The following is a 27,427-nucleotide window of genomic DNA, read 5'->3' on the forward strand; positions in this document are numbered from 1 at the left end:
AAGACCCAGGAGGCTGTTAACTCAGCCACGCCCACCAAGGCAGGTTCTTTTGAAATTGAGTGCACGAAGAAAAACCGGCATTTACAAACAGAACGCCATTCAGAAAGGGTTCAATCCCGAAACCGGTCTGGCGCTAGGAACTTTGGTGGTTTGTTTTCCTGTGTTCGCCTGTATGCAGCTGCCTGTCAATAAAGGAGGAAACCGGGCGTCCAGCGGGAGGAGTATGCTTCAGGATTCCACCTGGGAGGGGTGGAGCGAACTCTGAGCTGTAAGGGCGGGCGGGTATTTAAACCCGTAATGTGATGCCTGCTTCCTTACGAACACCCAAGGCGCTGAAGAAGGCAAAATAACGCCGAAATGCATCCGCCGACACAGGTGTCCTGATTAAAGCTGGTTCCTACATGCTCCCCTACTGAGGCTTCGTCTTTCTTTTTGGAGGAAGGGATTTGGACATATATATATATATATATATATCTATATCTATATCTATTCAACAACACTGCTGCTAGAGCGATCCTCAGCCTGACAACGCTGGCGCCGTCGGTGGCAGCAGCCGCCACACTATTATAGAACCTGCTTCCCATTCGCTGGACACAGAAAACCGCACACCAGGAAAATCCAGCACAAAACCTTTATTGTGCACTTAAGGAACAAGGACGACACGTTTCGGCGTTTGCCTTTATCAATATATGTTTCAGGCACGTTATAATTAGACATTAGCATTTTTAAAAAACTTATAAATTCACTGAAAAAACATAGGTTTCAGGGGCTTGGCGGTCCTCAGGGCAGCGGGGGGGCCGTGTGCCCCCACAAATTAAACAATAAAAGCCCCGGGGGTGGCAGTCCCCGGGGCTTGGAGGCCCTCCCACCCATTACAAAAAGAAGCCCCGGGGGGGTGGCGGTCCCCGGGGCAGTGTGGGGGGTTTTGGGACCCCCACACTATTTTTCTCTGCCCCCGGGACCTGGCCAATCTGGGGGCTAAATAATAACGAAGCGCGGGAGCCCGTGCTTCGTATTTTAACAAAATGTTGCCCAAAATTCGCGCTGGCTGCGCGAATCTCGCTGATTTATTATTCTTTTTCTAATGCTTTTTTGGGCCCTGGGGGTCCTTGTGTCACCCCCTGAGCAGGCCTAGGGGGTCAGGGTGCTTCTACCCTGCCCCCTTTTCTTGTTTTTCGCGTTAGTTTTTCTGTTTTCTTGTGCCTCGGTAAGCTGCCAACAATTCCTGGTTTGGAGTGTTGACAGCCAATTAGTATAAAGCTCGTGGTCGGGAGGGTCCGCAGATCCTCCGTGCCTCTAAATATCGAAACTTTTATTTTTTGATTTTCTCAGCAACTACTGAACGGATTTACACCATTTAAAAAAAGGTCTCGTTCTGAGCCAAGAGCTACCTTTGTGCCAAATTTGGTGTAATTCCGTTCAGCAGTTGCCGCTGTAAACGTGTCTAAAGTTTGCTATGGGAAATTGATTTTCCAACCTCTATTTTTTGAATTTCTCAGGAACTACTGAATGGATTTACTCCATTTAAAAAAAAAGGTCTATTTCTGAACTACGGGCTACCTTTTCGCCAAATTTGGTGTAATTCCATTCAGCAGTTCGGGCTGTAGCAGTGTCTAAAGTTTCCTATGGGAATTAACATGGAGAGAACACGTTGCTAAAGCGGGCAGTCAGTCTCCAGCAGGGGGTGCTTCTGTGATCCCCCTGGGGTCTGTGGGCACAGCACCCACTCCCCTAGCAGCAGCAAGGAGACACACTGCCAGAGACCAAGAGCAGCGTGGGCACTATCCTAGGATGAAATAACAAGTAGAGCTTGTACAGCCCTCATTCCCCTGAGCTGCATGATAAAACACGTTGTTGACTGTTCTAATTTATATAAAATTCTACGCGACAACACAGGGCACAAAGGGTTGTTGCTAATTAGCTCTCTCCCAGGTCTCGAAGGGGAGCGATGGGCGCCCTGATCGGAGGGAACAGAGGGCATTAATCTTATGTGAGAGGGAGTCTGGGGAGCCCCTGGAGAAAAGGGGCTGCTTGCCCAGGTCGAGAAAGCTGGTACCGGGTAGACCGGTGATCCACATATGTCCTTCTAGAAGGGTGGAATCATACCTCCCTTAGCATTTACCGCTAGGTTATAATGCACTTCAACATATATGTCTAGCTGCATCACAGACCACCCCGGAGAATGGTCTCTGAAGGCATGCAGAGGGGCTCTGCTCATGCAGGGGCACCTTCTCACGTAAAACCCAGCATCCTGCCTTCAGGATTGATAAGGCCTGCCATAGGGGTGACTGATGGGTATATAAGTGTAGTGATTTAGAGAGATATAGTGAACCTATATCTCAGTAAGTGGTGCAAGCACCATCTTACAGTCTGCAGTAGCAGGCCTGTCGTGTCAATTCGGATGGCCTCTCAGGGGTGGCATAATACATGCTGCAGCCCATGGGAGGCTTCTGGGGTACCTATGCCCTGGGTACATAGTGTACCATATACTAGGGACTAATAAGACTACCCCAGACTCCATTCTGGAGTGTACCTAAAGTACATGCATTGCAATTAAAGGGAGAAAGCAGATAGACTGGGGACCTTGATAGCAGGATCCCAGTCACCATCAAGGTTTGTAATAAGGCAAACTAGAAGGTGAAACCAAAACTCTTTCCTACTACAGTAATCTGTGAGTATCCCTGTAACGCATTACTTTTCTACATGCTTTAGTACGGGTTATCCTTAATCCATCCTTAAAGACCTATTTGCTCTAACATATGATTTTGACAGTAAAAATGTCCGTCCTAATGCATTGGTAATTATTCAGAAATAAGCATAAACTTTCACACAATGCAAAAAGAGCAATGCAAGCACTCTTTTTTTCAGTAGAAGAGCAACATTTCTGCCCAATTAAAAACCTTGCAAATGGGAATCAACATTAGTGCGGATTGAAATCCTCTCTGTTGTCATAAAATTGCAAATTTAAAAATAAAGGGCCACATGCATCAAAGTGAAGAATTGCGATTTTTAAGAAATCACAATTAAGGAATCGCAATTGCTTATGCATGTAGGAATTGCAAAAAAATTGTGTGATTCCTTAATTGCAACTCGCAAATTGCCCTTCTATGGGTCTAGAGGGCCCATAGGAATGAATGGGAATTGCATGCGCAATTTGCGGGTACCAAATAGGTACTCGCAAATTGCGCATGCAATTTCAAGAGTGCAGGCGGGCCAAAAGGACATACTGATGCACCCCTGAAATTGTCATATGCCACATGTTGCACACACACACATGCCCCAAGTGCATGTATGTGTGCAACATGTAACTTTGAAAATTGCACTTTTGTGCATTTTTCAAAGTTTTAGCAAATTACCATCAACTTGGAATTGATGGAAATTTGCGAGTTCCTATTTGCAAAATCGCAAATTTTGGGGGAATAATGCATTGCATTTTGGGAATCACAATTTATAATTCCTTAAATGCAATCGCAATTTAAGTAATCACAAATTTTGCGATTACTTATATTTCGATTTTTAGTTTTTGGGATGATGCATCCCAAATGCAAAAATACCGGTCGCAAAGGGGCAGATTCTGCGAATCTGCCCCTTTGCGATTGGTATTTTGGATGATGCATGTGGCCCAGAAACCATTCTAAAATGGCTTAACAAGGATTCTCATAGTGCAGATATTCTTCCCCAGAGGGTTTAACAAATACCCAAACCCTTCTGCTACTGTAATCTGTGAGATTCCCTGCAACAAAATACTGTCTATAAGCTTTAACTCAGTATAGTGACAATCCACCCATTAATGACTAATTGCTTTAACAAACCCATTTCAGAATATATCCGGCCGATATCCTTGATCAGTTGCTCGTCTCCATAACCAACTCAGTTCTGCTGTGTTGAGCAGAAGCTTTTCCACATGGCAACAAGTGCGTTTGAGGCAGTGTTCTTGAGCAGAAGCATACATCTGCCCAACCAAACTCTCCACACAAGGAAACCAACATTTGAGCAGACCTAAAGCCCCTCTCCGTAGTGTTTTCTTGAAGCTCTTTTTCTGTTGATCACTTAAGTGGCGACAGTCACAATATCAAGCCAGAGCAAATAGGGCTGTTTGACTGAGAGTTTAAAGGAAAGGAAGGTCTAAATGGAATGATATGATATTATATCCTGAGAAGCGTTTTCCTGCCTCTGCCTCTCAAGATGCATTAAAAGGAGGAGGTTATCCATCTTTTCACATCGATTCCTTAACAGGATGATAAACCTCCCTAACAAAGTTGAATTGTGTACTTCAGTCTAACTAGTACTTCCTCATCGAAGCACTTAACAGTTTGTGGAGCATACGAATATGGCACTTTCAGCCTTTGATTTGAAACTAAATGTCTCCAACCAAAAAACTTGTTTCTCTCCAGATGCTTAAGATTAACTTTCTGTATGTTTAAGCATGTCACTTAGCAAGAACAGTCCTCCCCTTCCATCAAGATATCATTCTAATTTGAGGGACCCTCGTGGGTGTTTCAGCGCAGCGGGTTCCCTGTGCTTGAGGGGTTCTGCGACTCAGCATCCAAGGGTGTTGCTGCTCCTCTATGGCGTTCCATGACCCCCGGGGAGGGGAGTGGGGGGTTGGGGCTTTCTTTAGATCTTCCGCTTTGTTTCCTATGTGGGTACCTGTGGCAGAGCTTTAAGTGGGCCGGGTTTCGCCGGTGCTGGGCACCCGCAGTTTTTCAAAGGGGGCCTCGAAACGGGTCCCTATCCGTCTCTCTTTTGTGTACTACTCACTCTCTACTACTCACTCTCTACTACTCACTCTCCACTAATCTCTACTACTTACTCTCTACTACTTACACTCTACTACTTACACTACTACTTACTCTCTACTACTTACACTCTACTGCTCACTCTCTACTACTCACCTTCTAATTTGATATAAATTCTCTACTACTCTCTACTACTCCCTCTACTACTCACTCTCTACTACTCATCTCTACTACTTACTCTCTACTACTTACTCTCTACTACTTACTACTCACTCTCTACTACTCACTCTACTACTCTCTACTACTCACTCTCCACTAATCTCTACTACTTACTCTCTACTACTTACTCTCTACTACTTACACTCTACTACTTACACTCTACTACTTACTCTCTACTACTTACTCTCTACTGCTTACACTCTACTACTTACACTCTACTACTTACACTCTACTACTTACACTCTACTACTTACACTCTACTACTTACTCTCTACTACTCACTCTCTACTACTCACTCTACTACTCACCTTCTAATTTGATATAAATTCTGTACTGTCTTGTTGAAAGACGGAAATCCGTGGCTCAAATTAGGCAATCTTTTTTAGTTTTGAGACTCCATCGCTGAAATTGCAGACAATGATATGGGTGGATCTTCAGAAAAGGTCAGAGTGGGATCGTACTTTTTAGGTCTCGGCTACCGTTGCTGCGCAAATGCGCAGCTCACTCAACGAGATTGAATGTTTTTGATGAGTTTCAGTAAAGGGCTTTAAGCCCCGCCCTTTTTCCCTATTGGCTGGCGTCACCGTTTATGCTTAACTGTGGCCAGCCATTGGAAAGGTGCTTTGTATGTTGCCTCCCTTTTGTCTTTTTCAGACGGCCCACTTGGACGGGCTCGCCTGCTTTCCGTGCGTCGTAAAAGGTTTCTTATCTTTATGGGGCCATGTGTTTTAAACATATGGCCCTATAAAGACAAGAGAGTTCAGCAAGCTTTCGCACGTACCGTCACGCGTGTCTTCTCTTTCCCTCCCCTCCCTCCTCCACCCCCAACCCACTCTCCCTGCTGTTTCTCCCCATTTGCACGTACCGTGACACGCGTCTTTTCTTTCCCTCCCCTCCCCCACCACACCCTCTCTGCTGTTCCTCCCCCTCCCTCAAGTGCTGTGTGGGGCGCAACGGCGACAGCTTCTTTTTTATTTTTATTACAGAAATACATTTGTGTATAACTTTACTTCCCCCCCCGCCCCCCCCCCCCCCCCGTTTTTTCATCTCACTTAAAGCCCTGCCTGTGGGCTATATCCCTCAGGTGATTGTACTCCGGGCGGCCATCTTCCACTCTTCAGGGTGTTCTGTGTCCCTCCGGCTCTGCGGATTCTGCTTCGCTACTGCTCAGAGGGGCTGTGTAACTGGCGAGGGGCCATGTGGGCGGGAATTTTCCTACCCTCTTCTTTGGTTAGGGGTGTTTTAGAGGTGGGGGGGCCAATACATTAACAGCTATAGCTTGAGTAAGGGCTCTGGCTTGGCTCCAGGATCCCGTGCACGAGCCGAGCCGAGCCGAACCTTGAAAATGTTTTGCATGTAAATCAGGCAACAAGTATTTTAATAGGGGACGTAACTCTTCTCAAAGGGGCTGCCATATACTTTTACCGGGGGCCTGACTGGGAGCTCTGTGCAGGCTGCTCCACTTGTAACGGTGGCTGGGGCTGCACTTGTCTGCTGAACTTTTAATGAGCCACTATATAGAGTTCCCTGCCGGGCTTCCGCGAGTCCTCATCTTCAATGGGTGCGGTGTTGGGAGTTAGTTCCCTGCAGGGCTGCCACACTTCTTGTGGAGGCAGCAATGACACTTATCTGTGTGTCTGATACCTCGAGGCGCTGCCAGTCTTGTTCCGGGAACCTCCTGCCGCACAGGGTGTCAGTGGCGCGCGCAGCTGCTTATCTTGGGTGTCACCGTCTCTCGCCGCTTGCGCATCCAGCATGGCTCACCTCTTCAAACCTGGTACCTCGCCCTGTGGACGGCGTCCTGCTGCCAGTAAGTCCAGTCGCCAGAGCTCCCCTGCCAACGAGAAAAACCCTGAGACACTGGCTTCCTACCTCAAGAAGTTGCCTGTCCAACAGTTTAACTTAATCCCTCATTGAGGGAACCTCGTGGGCATTTCAGCACAGGGAGTTCCCTGTGCTTGAGGGGTTCTGCAACTCAGCATCCAAGGGTGTTGCTGCTCCTCTATGGCGTTCCATGACCCCCGGGGAGGGGAGTGGGGGGTGAGGGCTTTCTTTAGATCTTCCGCTTTGTTTCCTATGTGGGTACCTGTGGCAGAGCTTTAAGTGGGCCGGGTCTCTCCGGTGCTGGGCACCCGCAGTTTTTCAAAGGGGGCCTCGAAACGGGTCCCTATCGGTCTCTGTTTTGTGTACTACTCACTCTCTACTAATCACTCTCTACTACTCACTCTCCACTAATCTCTACTACTTACTCTCTACTACTTACGCTCTACTACTTACTCTCTACTACTTACGCTCTACTACTTACTCTCTACTACTTACGCTCTACTACTTACTCTCTACTACTTACTCTCTACTACTTACTCTACTGCTCACTCTCTACTACTCACCTTCTAATTTGATATGAATTCTGTACTGTCTTGTTGAAAGACTGAAATCCGTGGCTCAAATTAGGCAATCTTTTTTAGTTTTGAGACTCCATCGCTGAAATTGCAGACAATGATATGGGTGGATCTTCAGAAAAGGTCCGAGTGGGATCGTACTTTTTAGGTCTCGGCTACCGTTGCTGCGCAAATGCGCAGCTCACTCAACGAGATTGAATGTTTTTCATGAGTTTCAGTAAAGGGCTTTAAGCCCCGCCCTTTTTTCCCCATTGGCTGGCGTCACCGTTTATGACTCGGCTAGCGTTGCTGCGCACATGCGCAGCTCGCTCGGCGAGATTTAATGTTTTTGAGGATTTTCAGTAAAGGGCTTTAAGCCCCGCCCCTCTTTTCCATTGGCTGGCGTCACCGTTTATGCTTAACTGTGGCCAGCCATTGGAAAAGTGCTTTGTATGTTGCCTCCCTTTTGTCTTTTTCAGACGGCCCACTTGGACGGGCTCGCCTGCTTTCCGTGCGTCGTAAAAGGTTTCTTATCTTTATGGGGCCATTTGTTTCAAACATATGGCCCTATAAAGACAAGAGAGTTCAGCAAGCTTTCGCACGTACCGTCACGCGTGTCTTCTCTTTCCCTCCCCTCCCTCCTCCACCCCCAACCCACTCTCCCTGCTGTTTCTCCCCATTTGCACATACCGTGACACGCGTCTTTTCTTTCCCTCCCCTCCCCCACCACACCCTCTCTGCTGTTCCTCCCCCTCCCTCAAGTGCTGTGTGGGGCGCAACGGCGACAGCTTTTTTTATTTTTATTACGGAAATACGTCTGTGTATAACTTTACGTTCCCCACCCCACCCCACTTTTTCATCTCACTTAAAGCCCTGCCTGTGGGCTATATCCCTCAGGTGATTGTACTCCGGGCGGCCATCTTCCACTCCACTCTTCAGGGTGTTCTGTGTCCCTCCGGCTCTGCGGATTCGGCTTCGCTACTGCTCAGAGGGGCTGTGTAACTGGCGAGGGGCCATGTGGGCGGGAAGTTTCCTACCCTCTTCTTTGGTTAGGGGTGTTTTGGAGGTGGGGGGGCCAATACATTAACAGCTATAGCTTGAGTAAGGGCTCTGGCTTGGCTCCAGGATCCCGTGCACAAGCCGAGCCGAACCTTGAAAATGTTTTGCATGTAAATCAGGCAACAAGTATTTTAACAGGGGACGTAACTCTTCTCAAAGGGGCTGCCATATACTTTTACCGGGGGCATGACTGGGAGCTCTGTGCAGGCTGCTCCACTTGTAACGGTGGCTGGGGCTGCACTTGTCTGCTGAACTTTTAATGAGCCACTATATAGAGTTCCCTGCCGGGCTTCCGCGAGTCCTCATCTTCGATGGGTGCGGTGTTGGGAGTTAGTTCCCTGCAGGGCTGCCACACTTCTTGTGGAGGCAGCAATGACACTTATCTGTGTGTCTGATACCTCGAGGCGCTGCCAGTCTTGTTCCGGGAACCTGCTGCCGCGCAGGGTGTCAGTGGCGCGCGCAGCTGCTTATCTTGGATGTCACCGTCTCTCGCCGCTTGCGCATCCAGCAATCCTCACCTCTTCAAACCTGGTACCTCGCCCTGTGGACGGCGTCCTGCTGCCAGTAAGTCCAGTCGCCAGAGCTCCCCTGCCAAAGAGAAAAACCCTGAGACACTGGCTTCCTACCTCAAGAAGTTGCCTGTCCAACAGTTTAACTTTATCCCTCATTGAGGGAACCTCGTGGGCATTTCAGCCCAGGGAGTTCCCTGTGTTTGAGGGGTTCTGCAACTCAGCATCCAAGGGTGTTGCTGCTCCTCTATGGCGTTCCATGACCCCCGGGAAGGGGGGTGGGGGCTTTCTTTCGATCTTCTGCTTTGTTTCCTATGTGGGTACCTGTGGCAGAGCTTTAAGTGGGCCGGGTCTCGCCGGTGCTGGGCACCTGCAGTTTTTTAAAGGAGGCCTCGAAACGGGTCCTTATCGGTCTCTGTTTTGTGTACTACTCCCTCTCTACTACTCTCTCTCTACTACTCTACGGCTCACTCTCTACTAACTCTCTACTACTCACTCGCTTCTACTCACCCTCTACTACTCACTCTCCACTAATGTCTACTACTCACTCTCTACTACTCTCTACCTCTCGCGCTACCTCACTCTACCTCTCTACGCGCACACATATGCAGACATATATATATATATATATATATATATATATATATATATATATATATATATATATATATATATATATAAACATATATACACATCTGTATATCTATATAAATACAAATATAAATGCTTACATATATTCAAGTTTGGTTCTCTGTGCACATGATATGTAATTAATTTTAATCTGCTTCATGTTGTGCTGCTACATTCGTTGCACTTAGTCACAGTGCCTTGCCTTTGAAACTAAAAATAGTTCAGTCAGGAAAATCCTTCTCCGTTGAATGTGCGCACGTTTTCATGGAACTACTCCTGTTCCTTATCAGTTTTATGATGTGGCTTGTTAAATAAAAATAATTCCAAATACTGATGACCTGTGTTTCGATTGTTTTATTCAAAAGTTTGATTCTTCTTCTATTCAATTTTCAAAAAATCTTTCAAATTTATCAATCATTATTCTTTCAAAACCCAATGCATTTCGGGTCGCTCGAATGGACCCTTCTTCAGGGGTCTACAAAGTAAACAATAAACAAAAACTAATCAGTCCTATGATGTGTAATATACAAGCTGATATATTGTACACATAAATACATGCAATTGTGCATTTTCAATAAAGTTTGTTCATACCATATAAGAAGTCCCTATACATTTTCTTCAATACTATGTCGTGAATGTTGAAATTAAATATACAATGTAATCAATATGTATAAAAATAATGATCTGAGGATGAAACCAATATCAATGAATCAAGTTAATAGCATCCATGTATTTCCGTGGTTAATACTAATTATACTGACAGTGTACTTCCTTAAGATAGTCGGGTCGAGCATCTGATGGTGCGTGTGTTATTTGCCCGTTTTCAATCAAATTAGCCGTGATAAAAAAGGATGTGCATAATTCTTTACGAGCAAAGTATATTGACACCAAGTTTATGAAGGAAATTTGAGTGGCATGATTGCAACTATTACGTACCCGTCGGCACGAAAAGTTACCAAAAGTGGTCTACATTAAAGATACATGGGCGGCGTCCTGCTCGTGGTTAGAACGCCAGTTAAATAGCGGGGTAATGTAAACTTAATCGTGGCGGGTGCCATGAGGCAAAAATTATCCTGGAATTGATCCACATAAGCAGTTGCTTAAATCTGAATTTCTTTGGATCAAGAGATTGAATTATTTATAACTTGCAGGGTTGAATGACCGGATTGAACTAACCTGCTTTTTATGAACATGAACTATCGTATACAATGATTTAGTAAATTGTGCATTATTGTAATTAGACATATACTTAGCTTACTGTTATTAGCATCAGATATTGTTTTGTACATACATGCGTTTATATATATTCATGTTTAAACTAATACATCACACAGAACTTCCATTAGGTTTGTATAAGCATTCAACTGCAGTAATTCATCTGCTACTTTTAGATGAGATCAACCTTTCAGTTAGTATCCCTTTAAGAACTATACTACATGATCGCTACACTTCCCGTGTAGTACGTAAAAAACGGTGTAACATCGAGTATAACGTTTTGGAAACAGACTCGCGTATGAAAAGCACCGGAGTAGAAGTATACAACTCACGCCGAGAACCGAACAGAAAACACCGAACGGTAAGCCTTAGTTAATACGGGAGTAAGTCTTCAGCTGTGCACAGCTGAAAGCCGGCGGCCTCATGGCACCCGCCACGATTAAGTTTACATTACCCCGCTATTTTACTGGCGTTCTAACCACGAGCGGGACGCCGTCCATGTAACTTTAATGTAGACTACTTTTGGTAACTTTTCGTGCCGACGGGTACGTAATAGTTGCAATCATGCCACTCGAATTTCCTTCATGAACTTGGTGTCAATATAATTAGCTCATAAAGAATTATGCACATCCTTTTTTATCACGGCTAATTTGATTGAAAACGGGCAAATAACACACGCACTATTAGATGCTCGACCCGACTATCTTAAGGAAGTACACTGTCAGTATAATTCGTATTAACCACGGAAATACACGGATGCTAATAACTTGATTCATTGATATTTGTTTCATCCTCAGATCATTATTTTCATACATATTGATTACATTGTATATTTAATTTCAACATTCATGACATAGTATTGAAGAAAATGTATAGGGACGTCTTTATATGTTATGAACAAACTTTATTGCAAATGCACAATTTCATGTATTTTTGTGCACAACATATCAGCTTGTATAAAACGCGTCTTAGGACTGATGAGTTTTTGTTTATTGTTTACTTTGTAGACCTCTGAAGAAGGGTCCATTCGAGCGACCAGAAATAAATTAGGTTTTGAAAGAATAATGATTGATAAATTTGAAAGATTTTTTGAAAATTGAATAGAAGAAGAATCATAAACTTTTGAATAAAAAAATCGAAACACAGTCATCAGTATTTGGAATTATTTTTATTTAACAAGCCACATCATAAAACTGATAAGGAACAGGAGTAGTTCCATGAAAAAATTCTACATATGCATGTTATGTACCATGAAAGTTTAAAAAACACTAATAAAAGCAAAGCTAAAAAGCCACCTAATTACCAACAGAATTGCTTTAACTTAAACGAGGGTGCGAACTATTGCGTTTTCAATGCTTGTTTACAGTAGCTGCTTGTAAGGTTTAGCAGTTTCTTTGGTAATCAAAAGTCTGGCCTCTGACCCTCTCTCCCATTGAGTCCTTCAAAGAATCCAACATTTTTCCAAATCGTGTTACTTGAAATCATTTACTTGAACCAAGCTGAAGTTGGTAGCAGAAAAAAATCTGTAACTTTGAAAGTTTGGTTTAGATAATCAACTACTCTTCCAAGCAAAAAAACATATTGCTTCTCAACAGTACTAGAATAGACACACCGTCTGTATGTCCGGTATTTGAAACTTCACTGGCAAGTATTTCAAGTTTTCTGAATGATGTCTGTATCTATCATGCAGATTTTGTTACATCCTACATGACTCATTGCTTAGTGATCAAAGCTATACATTAGAAGACCGAACTGAACTCCATAGTCGTTATTGGATTGCTGAATGTAGGAGAGATGGACTTTTTCTCTTTTTCTCTGTTAATCAATCTTTGACTGGAAATTCTTCACACAAGAAGATATTGGTAGTCCCAATGTGGCTGATGCAGGCATTGTTCCCAGACCTAGTTAACACGGAGTACTTTTCCGCTAGCCTTTGCAACTTCTTATTCTTTAGATATTTCAGCAATCCATGTTGCCACTTTCTCAGTCAAACACCCTTTGATTTGATGATTAATAAAATGTCTTTCAAGTTATAACTTTAACTACTAAATCACTAATATTTCGAAATTCTCTGTTTTTTGTTGGCAAATTGGATGTTTTCTTACTTTTCAGTTGACATGCCCCGAAACCCACATTTCTTCTCTTCGTTGTTTCTTTTTGTTACTTGCGATGTTTAAGACAGTAATTTAGGGATCTCTGGCTAAGTCGGCATTCCTCACAGTTTAGTTCATTTAGTAATCTGGGTTAATCAGCAAACCTATCTCAATGCATATATTTCCAGCATGCAATCTGCCTCACAGGCTTTAGTTTCCACCATGTTGTGAGGGGTAAACTGGAGAAAATTCTTCAAGTTGTATTTTAGTCTTCTGTAGCTCTACCCTCAGAATTTTGTTTCTAACCTATGTTTGAAGTTTTCTGAAAAAAATTTGTTAAGCACCAGGTAGTGTTACTGTTGCAATATGTTCATACTATAATATTTCACTTTTAGAATCTGGTTGTCTTTTTTTTTTCTTCACCATAAATGTTATTGTTACTATAATAATTTACTTTTCTCTTACTGTAAATAATTCATTCAAATATTTACTAGTGTCACTTAATCATTTAGGTAGAAGAAGATCGCTTGATGGGAAAAGAAAAAGGAACAAGAGCACAGGTCTAAGGCAAAGAAAGCAAGATTCTGGTGACACCTCTGCAGACATGAGGGACTCTGAAAAGGGTAAACATCATAAAAGTATGGTCCTTTTGATTTTGGAATAATTTTTTACAGATGATGACAGGCATGTGGTATATGTTACGGTGGTGGTTTTATGACTGTGTGCAGTTTGGTTCTTTAATATATATATTAATTTGTATTCTTTACCCAAAAAAAATGTTTTAATTATTTTCAGAAAGGCAAGTATGATCTAATGATCTCAAAATGGCCTCATTAACTTACATTTGACTTCAACTTCAGGTAAAACTGCACAATTACATCTATTTGTTTCAGAAAGTAGAAGTATATCATAAACCTGTTTGTGTAAAACCTTTCGGTTATAGGTATTTCTTTTTAAAGATTAAAAGAGTACTATAAGCCCAATATCGGCTTCTCAATCCTGTTCACCACCCTATTCAAACAGTGGATGCACATGGTGCTTTACGGGGCGATTTCCATAGGAACATCACATTTATAAGGGAGTAGATGAAAGGAAAGCTAAAAAGGGATACAAGAAGGTAGATTGGAAGGGGAAGGAGTCCTCAAAGGGTATCACAGCACGGGCCTAAAGGGGGTAAGTGGGTGACAGTATTGGTGACCAAGAGTCAAGTCTTTTCATTGGCTTCAGATCTGTATTTGCATCAAGTTCATTCCACTAAGCCAGAGTAAAATAGTGATAAACGCTAGGGAACTTCAAACTTTTAATATTGGTTTGGAGATGGATAACGGTGGCTCTTTCAAGCACCTGGCCACATCTAATAAGGCTTCACACCTGCATTTGGAGGGCTGCCAAACTCCATAATAAGAACTGTTTGCCTCCAAATGTCACACTGAGTTTTACTGGATAAACCTCTTCGCTTAGGTCCTTTTGCCCTATATTCATGTTGCTGCTTTAACATTGCATTTCTCCTTTTTTCTGTGTCTGACAGGCATCTGCAGAGAAATAGAAGTGGTTGCCCTCCACCCGCATTCTCCCTTTACAACGGGGACTCTGTTAGGTTTCTTCATCTTTTAAGATCAGCAAGGCCATGGGGCCTGCTTCTTCCTTCTCAGCCAGTTGGAAAGGCAACAGTTGCATGTAATTCATCGTGAGATACCATGCCCCTCCTCCTCCTCACACACAGCTAGGAATGAGCCCAAGTGTGAATCACCTTTCCATTTCAGTCTCTATAGATTCACATATTCTTGGACTTAACAGCGGTCTCCATTTGCTCGTATTGACTATCATCAATGGTATGTTTTCCAAGTGTCCTGAATGGTCCCTCAAGGGCATTGACAGTGAAACCTGTTGGTTCAAGCACCAGAAATATTTTATTTTTGAAAAATAATGTTGGGTCACATGGGAAGAGCTTCCTTTCATCCCAGCACTATTTTTCTTTTCAGTCATTGACATGTAGCATTTTTAGAAACTGGGTCTCTAGTTGGCAGTGGTTTGCATCCAGTCCAAGTAGGGACCCTCACTCTAGTCAGAAGAAGGTAGTCATACAGCTAAGATAACCCCTGGTAGCTTGGCACGAGCAGTCAGGCTTATCTCGGAGGCAATGTGTAATGCATTTGCACATATACTTAGGCCGTAACAAACTGAAAACACTACAAAAGGAGTCCACACCCGTTTAGAACAATAGCCAGTATTTATCTGAATAAAACTAGACCAAAAATCCAACATACACAAGTAAAGATATCACTTTTTAAAGGGTAAGCAAATGTAGCCCTAGAAATATAAGAATGTATCACTTTTAGTACAAAGTGCATGGGACAAAAACTGGCGCTGGGGAGGTGAGGTGCCGGAAAAACAAAGTGATGCGTCAGTCTCTATACTGCCAAGGGAGGTGATGCGTCAAACTCCAGACAGGCTGCCTCAGTCCCTTACTGTTGAGTTTCTTCGATGAAGAGACAGCTTCGAAGTGCGATGTGTCGACGCACTATGTCGATGCAGTTGCGAAGCAGGCGATGCGTCTGTTTTCACAGCTGCGAAGCTGGCGATGCTCCTGTTCTTCAAAGCAGGGGCTGCATTGGAGTCATTGCGGGTGCCACGGACGTCGGTCAGACAGTGCTCAGGACTCGTTCTGTAGTGATTTTTCAGCTGCACAGCAGGTGCCGATAGTCGATGTGTATATTTTCTTGTTTGATCATCAGATTCTTCTTCCAGGAGCCCAGGAACTGGATTTGGCATCACTTGGAAAGTCGGGGCTCTCAGCAGAAAAGCCCAGGCACTGATAGGTGAATCCTTTGATGGTCCTGAGACTTCTTAACAGGAGACAAGCATGCACCAGCCCTTGGAGAACCTTATAAGCAGGATGTCAAAAGCAAAGTCTAGTCCTTTCGCTCCCAGGACAGATGAGGCAGACCAGCACAACATAGCATCAGGCTGAGTGTCAGTCCCTCCTACAGCATCCAGCTTTTCTTCCTGGCAGAATGTTCTTTTCTTCAGAAGCATTCTGAAGTTATTGTCACAGCTCCAGTACTTACACCAGTTTCTGCCTTTTGAAGTAGACGAATTTCAAAGGAAAGTCTTGTAGTGCGCGATATCCTGCTTTCCCTGCCTCCAAACACACTACAGTGTGGTGGTGACAGCTTTGTGTGAGGACAGGCACAGCCCTATTCAGGTGTCCGTGACCACTCCTCCCACCACTCTAGCTCAGGGCGGCCCCTCTTCCTGATGATGGCCCATTAGGATATGCAAGGCACACCTCAACTCCCTTTTTGTGACTGTCTAGAGTGAATGCACACAAGGCCAAAAGTCAGCTAACTCTGACGTGTGTTCTACAGACAGGCAGGCAGCCTTTCCAAAAGTGACATATTCCAGCATGCAATTTAAAAAACAAATTCACCAAAACATATATCTGTGAGTTCAGAGACCCCAAACTCCATATCTCTATCTGCTCCCAATGGGAAATTACACTTAAAAGATATTTCAAGTCAATCCCTCTATTACCCTGTGCGAGAGATAGGCCTTGCAATAGTTAAAAACAAAATTAGCAGTATTTCACTATTAGGACATGTAAAACACACCAGTACATGTCCTACCTTCTAAATGCACTCCGCCCTGTCCATTTGGCTGCCTTGGGCCTACCTCAGCAGTGCCTTACATGTAATAAAAATGGATGGTTTTGTTCTGGCAAGTGGGAGAACTTAACAGATCAAAATGGCTGTTTAAAACTGCACTCACAGACATTGCAGTGGCAGATCTGAGACATGATTGTGCCTACCACATTAGTAGACCTGCAATCAGTGCTGCAGGCCTACCAGCAGCATTTAATTTATAGGCCCTGGGCACACCTGGTGCACTTTACTAGGGACTTACTACTAAATCAAATATGCCAAACTGGTATAAACCAATCACCAATACAATTTAGACAGAGCATATGCACTTTAGCACTGGTTGGCAGTGGTAAAGTGTCCAGAGTCCTAATGACAACAAAAACAGGTCAGAAAAAATAGGAGGAGGAAGGTATAAAGTTTGAGGATAACCCTGAAAAACGGCTAGGTCCAACCAGCATGCTGACGTCAAAGTGATTGAAAGTGAAACCATTGGGCACCTGGTGTACTGTCTTTATCTGAAGAGGTTTGGGAACACTGGGTGTTACAAATTTTGTGGAGCTGCACCGATTCCGTAATTTTCCTTCACATAAATGCGAGGAAATGTGTGATTTTAGCCGAAGTTTAAGATTTGACGGTTATTCTGGATAAGAATAGATAGTGGTATCCATGCACATCATACTATTCAGAAGTGCCTACATTTGTTAGGATTCCTTGGGTGTCAACCAAGTCAGGACCCAAATTCCATTGCTATCCACCTCGCCAAAACAGGTCAGTTTTCTTGGTGAACATTTGATATCTTTGTTGCATTTTGAGGACTTTCCTGATGCAGGCGATGGATCTATTTACACAAATTGGGTATGATTTTAATTGGGAGCCGTTTGGGAACACAGAATAGTAGAGCGTATGTTATTATTTGAATTTCACTCCATTTTAGGCTTCCAAATGTAAGCCAGCTTGCTGAAAAGAATATATTTGGGAAAATGCCATCTGAGACACAGGATAGTATGGGTCACCCCAAATTCATAGTTGTAGAAATAACCTCGTCCTAAACTCAGTATCTTGGGTACTTTTCTTCAAAGGCTTCCTTTTTTTTGTTTATTAGATTTATCCAAGCATAGTAGTTACACAATAGAAAATCATTATGAACTGCTGCTTTAGTTTCTTTGAGAAAACCATGAGCATTGTACACAAATGCCCCATTCCTGAATTTGCACTTCTGTCTACATTTCAGAAATGTATAGCTTTCTAGGTTCACCCATGGGTTTCACACGTTTCCACCATAAACTGCAAGTCGATAGGAATAATAGACTACGACTTACAAAAATGCAGAAACTGTGGTGAATATTTTTTATTTTCATTAATTGTTCTTGTTCCTGGAAGCTGGGAACATATTGATCTTAGCATAGCAAGCATATTGTTGATTGTATTTTTAGACCACAAAATATTTTCCTAGAAAAGTCTGTTCCACCATTTTTTAGGTTTCGCCTATTATCATTCGCTTGCGAATGTAATAGGCGAAAATTCAAGTGCTTGATCCGACTCGTGAAACCACTGGCGTTTCTTCACAGTGCATGTGAGGTCACGTGGCCACAAAAGCGGGTCACGTGACCACACAAGCACGCGCATCTCCCTAATCCGCCTCCCACGGCCGTCCTTTCTGCCCACCAGCACTTCAGTTCCGTCCCTCCCCCCTAATTACATCCCTGTTCACGCCCTTGTCTCTCTCTGGCTCGTGCTTTACTTTTCTCTCTCTCTCGCTCTCTCTCTCTTTCTCTCCCTTTGCCCCCTCCTGCTCACGCTTTACGTTTTCTTCCAAATGACATACTTTTTTGCCAATTCAACGTAAAACACGCATTCCTTATTAATATGTATGATATCAGCAAACAAAAAAGAGAGAATGTAATGGATAATGGAAGTCGCATTCAAGCCATTGACGGATGCTATGTTGAAGCTCGGATAATACAGTGCAGCAAAAGCGTTACTTTTAAATCGCATTAGTGCTTCGCCCAGAACGCTCTTTATTTACTTTCACTACAATAGTGTTTTTTTGCACCCAACCTATTTATTTCCCTTAATAAGGCGACAATGCCTCTTCAATACTTACTCCTCCCTTGCATCATTTGCTGATTGGCTGTCCGAATGCAGCAGACATTGTACCTCAGATTGCAAACAGATTCGCACCCCTGCTGACTCCGGGAACTCCGCCTCCCTGCCCCGTTAATGCATTCCAAATCCTGTTCCGACAATTGGACAAATAATTAGAGAAACACTCGGTTTTTTGGGGAAAGGTCACATTGGGTTGTTTAAAGAACATGTCTGTCATTAGAAGAAAGGGCCACTAACCAGATGACTCCCTGTCATCAAGGACACCGTGTTGTAGTCATGGGATTTTATTTAACTCTGCAATGAATTCTGGGACTTGTAGTCAAGATGCTCATATGGTTGCTCACAATTTTTACTACCTCATGTATTTTGTTTGCTCACAATTGTCACTATTACCTTATGTAACGTAACGTATGCTTTTGTAATCTGTTCTTTTATAATGTTTCTCATTATGTTTAATTTCTGTTCCTTTTGTGAAGCGCTCTGACACCTTCGGGTAAAGTCCGCGCTATATAAAAATGCATAAATAAATAAAAACATGACTGATAGTGAAACGACGGGGGAGGGGTCGGTGGGGGCATGGGGGGGGCGGTGTTTAAGGAAGGATTGCGTGTCTTTCTTTGCTTCTTAAACTTTAATGTTGCCAGCAACATCTCCGAAGGGGCCTCGGAGACGGAGAACGCTATCGGCCGCCTAGACAGACGCAGGGGCCTCGAAGCATCAGATAAGCGCAGGCGGCGCTTCCTTCCACAAACAAGGCTAGGATTCCCAGCTGGGACCCCTGAGATCAGCATTACCAGCCTCCCCCGGTAAGGAAGCGCCGAAGCTTAGAGGGTGATCAGCAATTAAGGGGGGAGGGGAGGGGTGGGGGCAAATGAGTTAGGAAGAAGTCTCACCAGCCTGCTAAAGTGCTCCTTCAAAGTGCTGTCACTTTTATCGCAGGGCCACCAAAAGTGCCCTTGGGTGTGACTGGGGGAAGCCAACACCTTCTCCCTTTAATTGGAGCAGGCCGACACAAAGGCAAGCTCTGCACACACCAGTGGGCGCTATAATATCACACCCCCTTCACCAATGAACGGGAAGCCCACAGGGGCCTTGTGAAAAGAAAAGGCAGTGGTGAGAGTTTGGACAGTACTTGTCGCCCAATAAAACTGGTTATTTGGAGAAAGTGTCGAAATAAGCCAGCGTCCGCACATTTATTATTACAGTTCAAAGGTCAAAGTGCCTGTTATTACTGGAGTAGAGCCGGGTTAAGAGACCGCGCCTGCCCTCTCACACATTCCTCTCATACATCTCTGCAGAAAGACGCACTTTACGGCACTTTATCTCAACCCTCGAATTCAGCCCCTGCTCTCTGGTTTGACTTCAGCGCCGGATTCAAAACCGAGGCCTAAATGATAAATGCTGTTTATTACAATTGTTGAGGGAGGGGAGAGGCATTACGACCCATCCGCACAAGACACATGTTATAGAGGTTTCCTTACGTTTAAAGTACAAAAACTGTAAGTGCAAAATCAATATTTCACAGCGAATATTTTCATTGTTCATAGGGGCAAACAAAGTCATTGGGGCAATAAAGGGCGCAGAGTAAAACACTCTATAAAGATGCAGCTTCAAAACTTTTAAAATACTTAATTTAAAGAGATTTTTTGGGAAAAAATAAATCAAAACCAATCTTTGACAACAATACCCAGTCCACAAGAACACAGTACACAACAGATTCACGAAGATGCACCTTTTGTGCAGTGCCATGGAGTTCTTTTTTTATTTAAAAAGAACACATTATTTGATGCGCTTCAGTACTTTAGAGATGTTTTTGTAAGTTTTAAATTCCGTATCAAGACAACTCCAGGTTGTTTTTAATTATAAATTAACTAAAGAGCTGGTTTTAATGCCACGTTCTATATATAAATATAAAATGTCATTTACAAAACCACTAGCTCCAACTTTCCAAATGCGAAACCTATTGGCAACGCCAGTGCTTGTTTCAAAGAAAACAAACCAAAATTGTGCTTTATTTTTGGCTACTTTCCTAATTCCCTTCAGGGTTATCCACACACCCTACATACCTTTTAGAATCCAACACATGGGCGGGTGGAGGAAACACATGTATCTTGTATACCTTCTGTTGGAAACCGTTATGATGTTATGCGTGAATAACCTTAATCATCATAAAAAGTGCTCAGCACACGAGGGGAAATGTAGCAGTTAGAGGGTTATTGAAAAGATATTGAGATTCATTGCATTTCTAGTTGCATTAACTTATTACATGTATCACTTGAAGACATTAGGTATTTACTCACAATGATAATATTGTGATTGGATGACCGACTAACCCTGACACGTTTGGCAACAATAGCAGTTAACCTGCAGAATAGAGGGCAAGCACCCATGTTCACCATTTCTATGTTCAAAACTTTAATAGAACTTCCCAAAGTTCAAAAGCTTCTAATCTAACCTCGGAAAGTCTGTGCACCTTCATTGGATTTAAATTAGTCAGAATCAGACTCATGAGCTCAGATTTCGAACCAATAAACTGCTGCGGTTGTTATGTACCCCAGCCTTGGTCTAAATAGATAAATGACCTTTCACCTACATTTGTCCTACCTTGCTCTGCACTGACCTTTTACCCAGTTATGTACTGAATAAATGTCAATCGGTTTCCTTGAAACTAGCCTCATTTATAATGCATGAGGATTCTTAGAAAAGTCCCCTGCAGCCAACCTACATAATAGGATTAACATACTCTGTATAAGTCATTGTCATCTTCATCCTAGTGCGAAAGAACTACTTTGCATAATTGCAGGTATTGTTTTAGGCTCATTTGCGCAATTGTACTCGCAACATATCGATTGTGTTAGGAACCCCGAGGCTATCTTTTTGGTATAAAAGAACCATACCTATACTAGATAGACAGAGGGGAAGCTTCCACACTGGCACAAGACGCTGAGGTCCCTGCACGCAGAAGCTCCAGCATGCCGTGGTCTGACATCCCTTGCGGGGTGTCCAATTTGAGACCAAGTCTGGGTCTTTCGTTCTCTTCCATCGAGTAATGGGGATGACTCTTTTCCTAGGGGATTCTTGGCTCTAATACCCACATACATGCTAGGTACACTTAGGTAAAGTTTGCGTCATAGGAGTACGCTTGATTATTGTCATGTTTATATGTCTGCATATATTCACTGTTTTAGCACCTTGGTAGAATTCTACCTTTTATTTACTCTGTTGGTGCTTGTAATCTTATACATCTGTTTGTCTAATGGTGATCGCAGCAAACATGTTTTGAGCTAGAATGACGCTGGTTCAATAAATGCTTATTGAAAAGTCCCCATGGTTTATTCTGCGTATCTCTGTCACTAAGTAGGCACTATTGACTGAGCGAAAAGCACTGAACTGTTTCCACGATCCCCGAATGATCAAGGGTTGTCATGTTTGATAGTTGTAGTAAACTATGCTTTCCTTGATATGGTTAGGGGACTTATATTGACACTGTGAGGCAAAGAACATCTGGTTTTTCTGGGGATTTCCAGGATTCCCTTATGGACATGCCTTTTGATGGCATCCATCTCTTCGGAGACCTGGCAGACAGGGCTCTGGGGAGCTATGCCCAAGTCTTTAGGACTTTCGATGTCCACCCATCCTCCTCTGCTATTTGCCCCTTTTGGCCACGGAAGAGGCTTTTAGCTGCGCCATCCAAATGCCAGCCACAAGACCACGCAAGTTCAGCAACCTCAAGCGGCCGCAGATCCTTTCGACCCTGCAGGTCAAGCGGCTAGACGTACACTCCTCCCTCCCCCCCCCCCCAATCCCCAACCCCCTGCCGCAGCCTCTAAACTTTCCTAATCCGTCCCCTGAAGATCGTGGTCGACCGGTTGGTGGCAGGATCAGCCAACTCCTCTTCCACTGGCAAAAACTTCATATCGGACAGGGGGGTTCTTCAGATAGTAAGATGGGGCTATTCCCTCCCATTCAAGACTACCCCTCCAACCATGCCTCCGACTTACGACCAGCTGATGGAGGACCACCTGAACATGCTTCAGGAGAAAGAAAGGACTCTTTTGGCCAAGGGAGCCATAGAGAGGGTTTAGGCGACAGATATAGGCTGTGGTTTCTATTCCTGCTGCTTTCTGGTTCTGAAAAAGGACGAGGGCTTTTGTCCTATTCTAGATCTGCGACCCTTCAACTACTTCCTCAAAAAGTCCAAAATGCTCACTCCGTCTCAGCTCTTCTCTGTCCTAGACCCCAGAGCCTGGATGGTAGCGTTGACTTGCTGGCATGGTAGGCCACAAGCACTTTCAGTTCAGTGTTCTCCTTTGGCCTTACCAGTATCCCTCTGGTGTTCACCAAGGTGATGGCGGTGGTCGCAGCTCCTCTGTGCAGTTCGACGACTGGCTGTTGAAGGCGAGCTGGCTCCAGACTGTCCTTTCCCACCTCTAGACTACAGCAAATCTCCTGCTCTCGCTGGGGTTACCTAGTAATGTGCCGAAGTCACAACTGACTCCCTCTCAGATGCTCCCTTTCATTGGAGTTGTTCTGGACACTGCAGTTTTGGTCCTATCCTCCCGAGCGGCGAGTCCAGGATGTTCAGGGTATTATACCGATATTTCAACCTCTGTCCTGGATTTCGGTGAGACTGACTCTGAGGCTACTGGGCCTCATGGCCTCCTGCTAGTGACGCATGCCAGATGACACATACTGACTCTGCAGTGGGACCTGAAGTTCTAGTGCGCGTAGCATATGGGGAATCTCTACAGTTTTCACGCCTCCCTGACCATTTGGCATTGGGCAATACATTACAAAATCCAACTGCTAGCAGAACACCTTCCCGGGACGGCCAACCAATTGGCCGACCTCCACAGCAGGATGCTACCACAAATGGGGGTTTCCATAAATGGATATCTTTGCTACAGCACAGAACTCAAAATGCCCAAACTTCGCCTCCAGGTTCCTACACCTTCTATCCAAAGGCCAGGCCTAATGAATGAATTGGTTCGGGATATTTGCCTTCGCCTTTCCGCCTCTCTCCCTTCTTCCATTTTTGTCTCTGAGGCTCTGGCAAACTTTCCTCATCCTTATTCTGGTGGCTCCTGTGAGAATTTGGCCTGGCATATGCTGTCCACTATTCTAGTGGGCACCTTGCACCAGACCAAACGACCCCTTATTGATAGTAGGCTAAAGACAACCTTATAGAAAGCTATCCTAGTGGTAGCGGTGGAGAGCAGCCTTCAGGTTAAGTCTTGAAGGTTTGAAGGAATGTAAAGCAGCTTGTTTTACCAGTATATAATCTCATGTAATGACCAAATAAAAGGAGAACCACACCAGGTATATATATATATATAAAATATATGTATTTATTCATCATCATCATGGTAAACTTTATTTCGATTCGTAAAAAACAGAATCCTAAAAGTATAAGCATAACATGTTACACAATTTAAAAAGACCATACAATTATGTTTACATCCATAAGCATTATTATATTACCATTAAATGATTTACAAATACATTTAAAAAGATCACATATATTAAAAGAGAGAATTTTAACAGTGCAAGTGCAATTGATATTGATACCAGTCTGTACACTGATCTTATAAGTATAGATCAACAAATATTCCATGATGATAATCAATATCGACTTCTAATAATGAGTGCCACTCTGATAAAACTAAGCACAGTGTTACATATTGCTGGGGTTGATAATGAGAGTAAATGTTCGTATCCCTCATTATAATAGCGAGATCCAAAAGTTTGCAAAACCGGCCTGATAAATCTATTTCTTGGATCTTTGTACAAAGAACAAAAAAGTACAAGATGGACAGTGTTTTGTGAAACTTTGTTATTACAGGCACAAGGGGGTAGACTCTCACACCACCCCACTTGCTTTGGGAAAGCAAATAAAGAATGCAGTGTGTTAAGACGGAACCTATTCAAATAAAAGCGCCATTGGGTATGCCCTATATATGAAAGGTAAGGTTGCTGCTGCAACCTTCCCCTGTGGTATACCGCGCTCTCGCTATTTCTCAACACACCTAACCTGGTGCGATAAGCCTCTTTAATTAATAGCTTTGTCTCACTACCGACGGTTTCAACATTCGAGAAAATATGACCCAAACCTATCTTTAAAAAAAGTTTCCCTGACATATAATAGCCATGGGATCTTCTCAAAATAATCAAGCTTGAGGCAGTCTTGTAATATTTCCTTTGTGAGTTTCAAATCATCAGGAATCCAAACCTTGCTCTAAAGCAGCAGGGGGGAGACGTAGATGTCACTCACAAATTCAAGACCCACCTCAGTATGGCAAAAGATGTTGGAGGTGCCTGATGAAACACATAAAAGGCGCTTTATGAACTTGTTTTCCATAATTTGGATTTTGTTACAGGATTGCGTGCCCCACACGCCCGCACCGTATGTTGCAACTGGGATACATTTTGCTTTATATAAAGATTTTAATTCTGCAACCGGCTTCTGGCCCAATTTGCTGCAAAAAACGGAAAATGGCATCTACGGTTTGGGTAGCCTTTTGCACACGGGCTGATATTAGAGGATCCTAACTCAAGGTTTTATTAAATAAGTTCCCCAGGTAATTGAAACTATCAACTTTCACAATGAAGCCCTAGGGGCGTCACAAACCATATACTAAGAAAGTGGTATAAGAACCACGACTGACATAGATACAAGGCCTAGAGCCTTTAGAACCGCTGGGGCCACCAGGAACCACCCAAGGTAGTGACACAGGGGGCACACGGGGGGGGTGCGTGCAGTGTCTAAACACAGCCGCAAATCACCATTAACTCCTATGGGGAAAGTCACGTTTGGAAAATTACAGATTAAGGACACTTAGAAGTGGACTTGGAGCAAACCCCTTTAGAACTAGGCAGTTCTAGAGTCAAAACCCACGGGAGCACCGGAGTACTCGAGTTACCTCACCCAGGGAAGCCGGGTGCATAGGTGTCTTTTGGTGTCTGGTTTAGTCGTCTTTTTCAATGGTGAGCTGCTGAAAAGTGCTGCAGGCGACCAAGTGGAAAGTGTCCGGATGGATCCAAGTGTGGACTAGCCAGTGACCAGGAATGCAAGGAGAAGATGCCAACCAATGTCGGGTGATTTCAGGTGAAGAAGGTGAAGCTTGACTCTTCAGCCAGGAGGCATCGACTACGATCAGGAGCTGGATTCGAGCTGTCCCACGAATGATGTCGGGTGCTGCAGCATCAGAATCCGGATTGGACCCAACAAGCCTTGGCAACAGCAACCCACGCAGAAAGCAAAGATTGGCTTCGGTGCAGACCAGCAAGGTCTGAGGGACTCATCCTTTGGAGGGGAGTCAGGGCACGTCTGGAGCAACCAGGGAAGCCCAAGGAAGAGTTGCCTTCGTGGGGACCCACCAGTCGACGGACAAGGGATCGCGAAGGAGCCTCGAGTTGAAATGCTAGAAGCGGGCCCATGGAACACTCAGGGAGTGTGAGTCGACAATCTTCGGTGCAAATGGTGCTCGGGGCTTGGACTACAAGTAGCCCAGCGCACAACTTCGGGAAAGCTCGGGAAGTCAATGCACTAGCAAATGTGCACGGTGTCCAGGGGTTCCAATTCCACGTCACTCATGAGGGCTGCGGGTCTCAGCTTTGCTGGGATCTCGGGTCGGCCTCGGAGAAGTCTGGAAGTCTGGGTCCTGTGTGTCGCAAATCCTTCGGAATCTGGCGGGAGCCTTGGAAATACAGACCGGCAAGATGCTTCTTTGGTGCCTGTTTGAACAGGGGAGTCACTTCTTGACCCCAAGGGAGATTCTTCTGTCTTCTAGTCGAAATAGAATGTCGAGGTTCCAGGATATATGTTGCAGAGTTTCATCCAAGGTAATCTAAAGTCCTAAGGACTGGGTTCCTATACTTAAGTTTAGGGGTTGGACTTACTCTAGGGTCCCACCTATGGGAGCACCCAGGGTGGGTGTGGTTACACCCCTTCCCTTTGTCCAGTTTCGCGCCAGAGCAGGGGCTGAGTGCCCCTGCAAACGGTTTGAACTGGGGTATGCACAGGGACACCAAGTGTGCCCCCAGCACTGTCTGAAAAAGCATTCTGTGAATGCACCCACCCTGCCCCAATACACCAAAGCCTGTCTGGGAGGTGGTTACACCTCCCTGTGACCGGAAACCTATTGTCCAGGCCTCCCCTGCCAGAGTTTCGTCCAGCAGCAGGAGGTCAGACCCGTGTCTGTGGCTGTGGCATCCATTTTGTGATGCCAGGGCTCTAAACTATTACCGGGTAAGTAAGTGTGTACACTCCCTCTAGAAGGGTGAAATTCTTCCCCCGCCGCCAGGACTGGCGAGGAGGGGGGGGGGGTAGTATTCCAAAGTGTTTGACACCAAACATGATATGTTTCCATGCAGCCATTCCAAAGTTAGCATTTACCGCAAGTTTATAATGCACTTATATGGTCTGGCTGCATCACAGAACAGCTACAGAGAAGTGATTCCGAAAGCTGCAGAGGGGCTCAGCTCATGTTTGGGCACTCTCTCACACAAAACCAAGCACTCTGCCTTCAGGATTGTTAAGGCCTGCCATAGGAGTGACTTATAGGTTTATATGTGTCAGTGATATAAGGTAGATATAGGTAACCTATATCTTAGTAAGGGGTGCATGCACCACCTTACCCAGGCTGCAGTAGCAGACCTGTGGTGCCATTTTGGAAGGCTTCCGAGGGGTGGCATAATACATGCTTCAGCCCCTGGTAGGCCCTTGGGGTACCGATGCCCTTAGTACCGAAGGTACCATATACTAGGGACTCACAAGGGTGGCCCAGTAACCAATCTGAAGTATTCCTAATGTACTTGCAATCAATATAGAGAGGAAGC

The 27,427-nt window shown here is 44.3% G+C and overlaps 1 protein-coding gene across 8 annotated transcripts in view; it reads left to right on the forward strand.

Annotated features, from left to right (window-relative positions):
* Positions 1 to 27,427, forward strand: part of PRDM2 (PR/SET domain 2) — a 404,374-nt gene that overhangs the window by 291,843 nt on the left and 85,104 nt on the right. For 7 of the 8 annotated variants that reach the window (XM_078642772.1, XM_078642773.1, XM_078642777.1 and 4 more), the window contains one exon: positions 13,355 to 13,480. In XM_078642772.1, coding sequence (XP_078498898.1) covers positions 13,355 to 13,480 — 126 coding nt within the window. The remainder of the gene's footprint in view (positions 1 to 13,354; positions 13,481 to 27,427) is intronic. The other variant, XM_078642775.1, reaches the window with a different exon arrangement.

Source organism: Lissotriton helveticus, chromosome 5_1 (assembly GCF_964261635.1).
Source record: "Lissotriton helveticus chromosome 5_1, aLisHel1.1, whole genome shotgun sequence".
In the NCBI taxonomy this organism is placed as follows: Eukaryota; Metazoa; Chordata; class Amphibia; order Caudata; family Salamandridae; genus Lissotriton; species Lissotriton helveticus.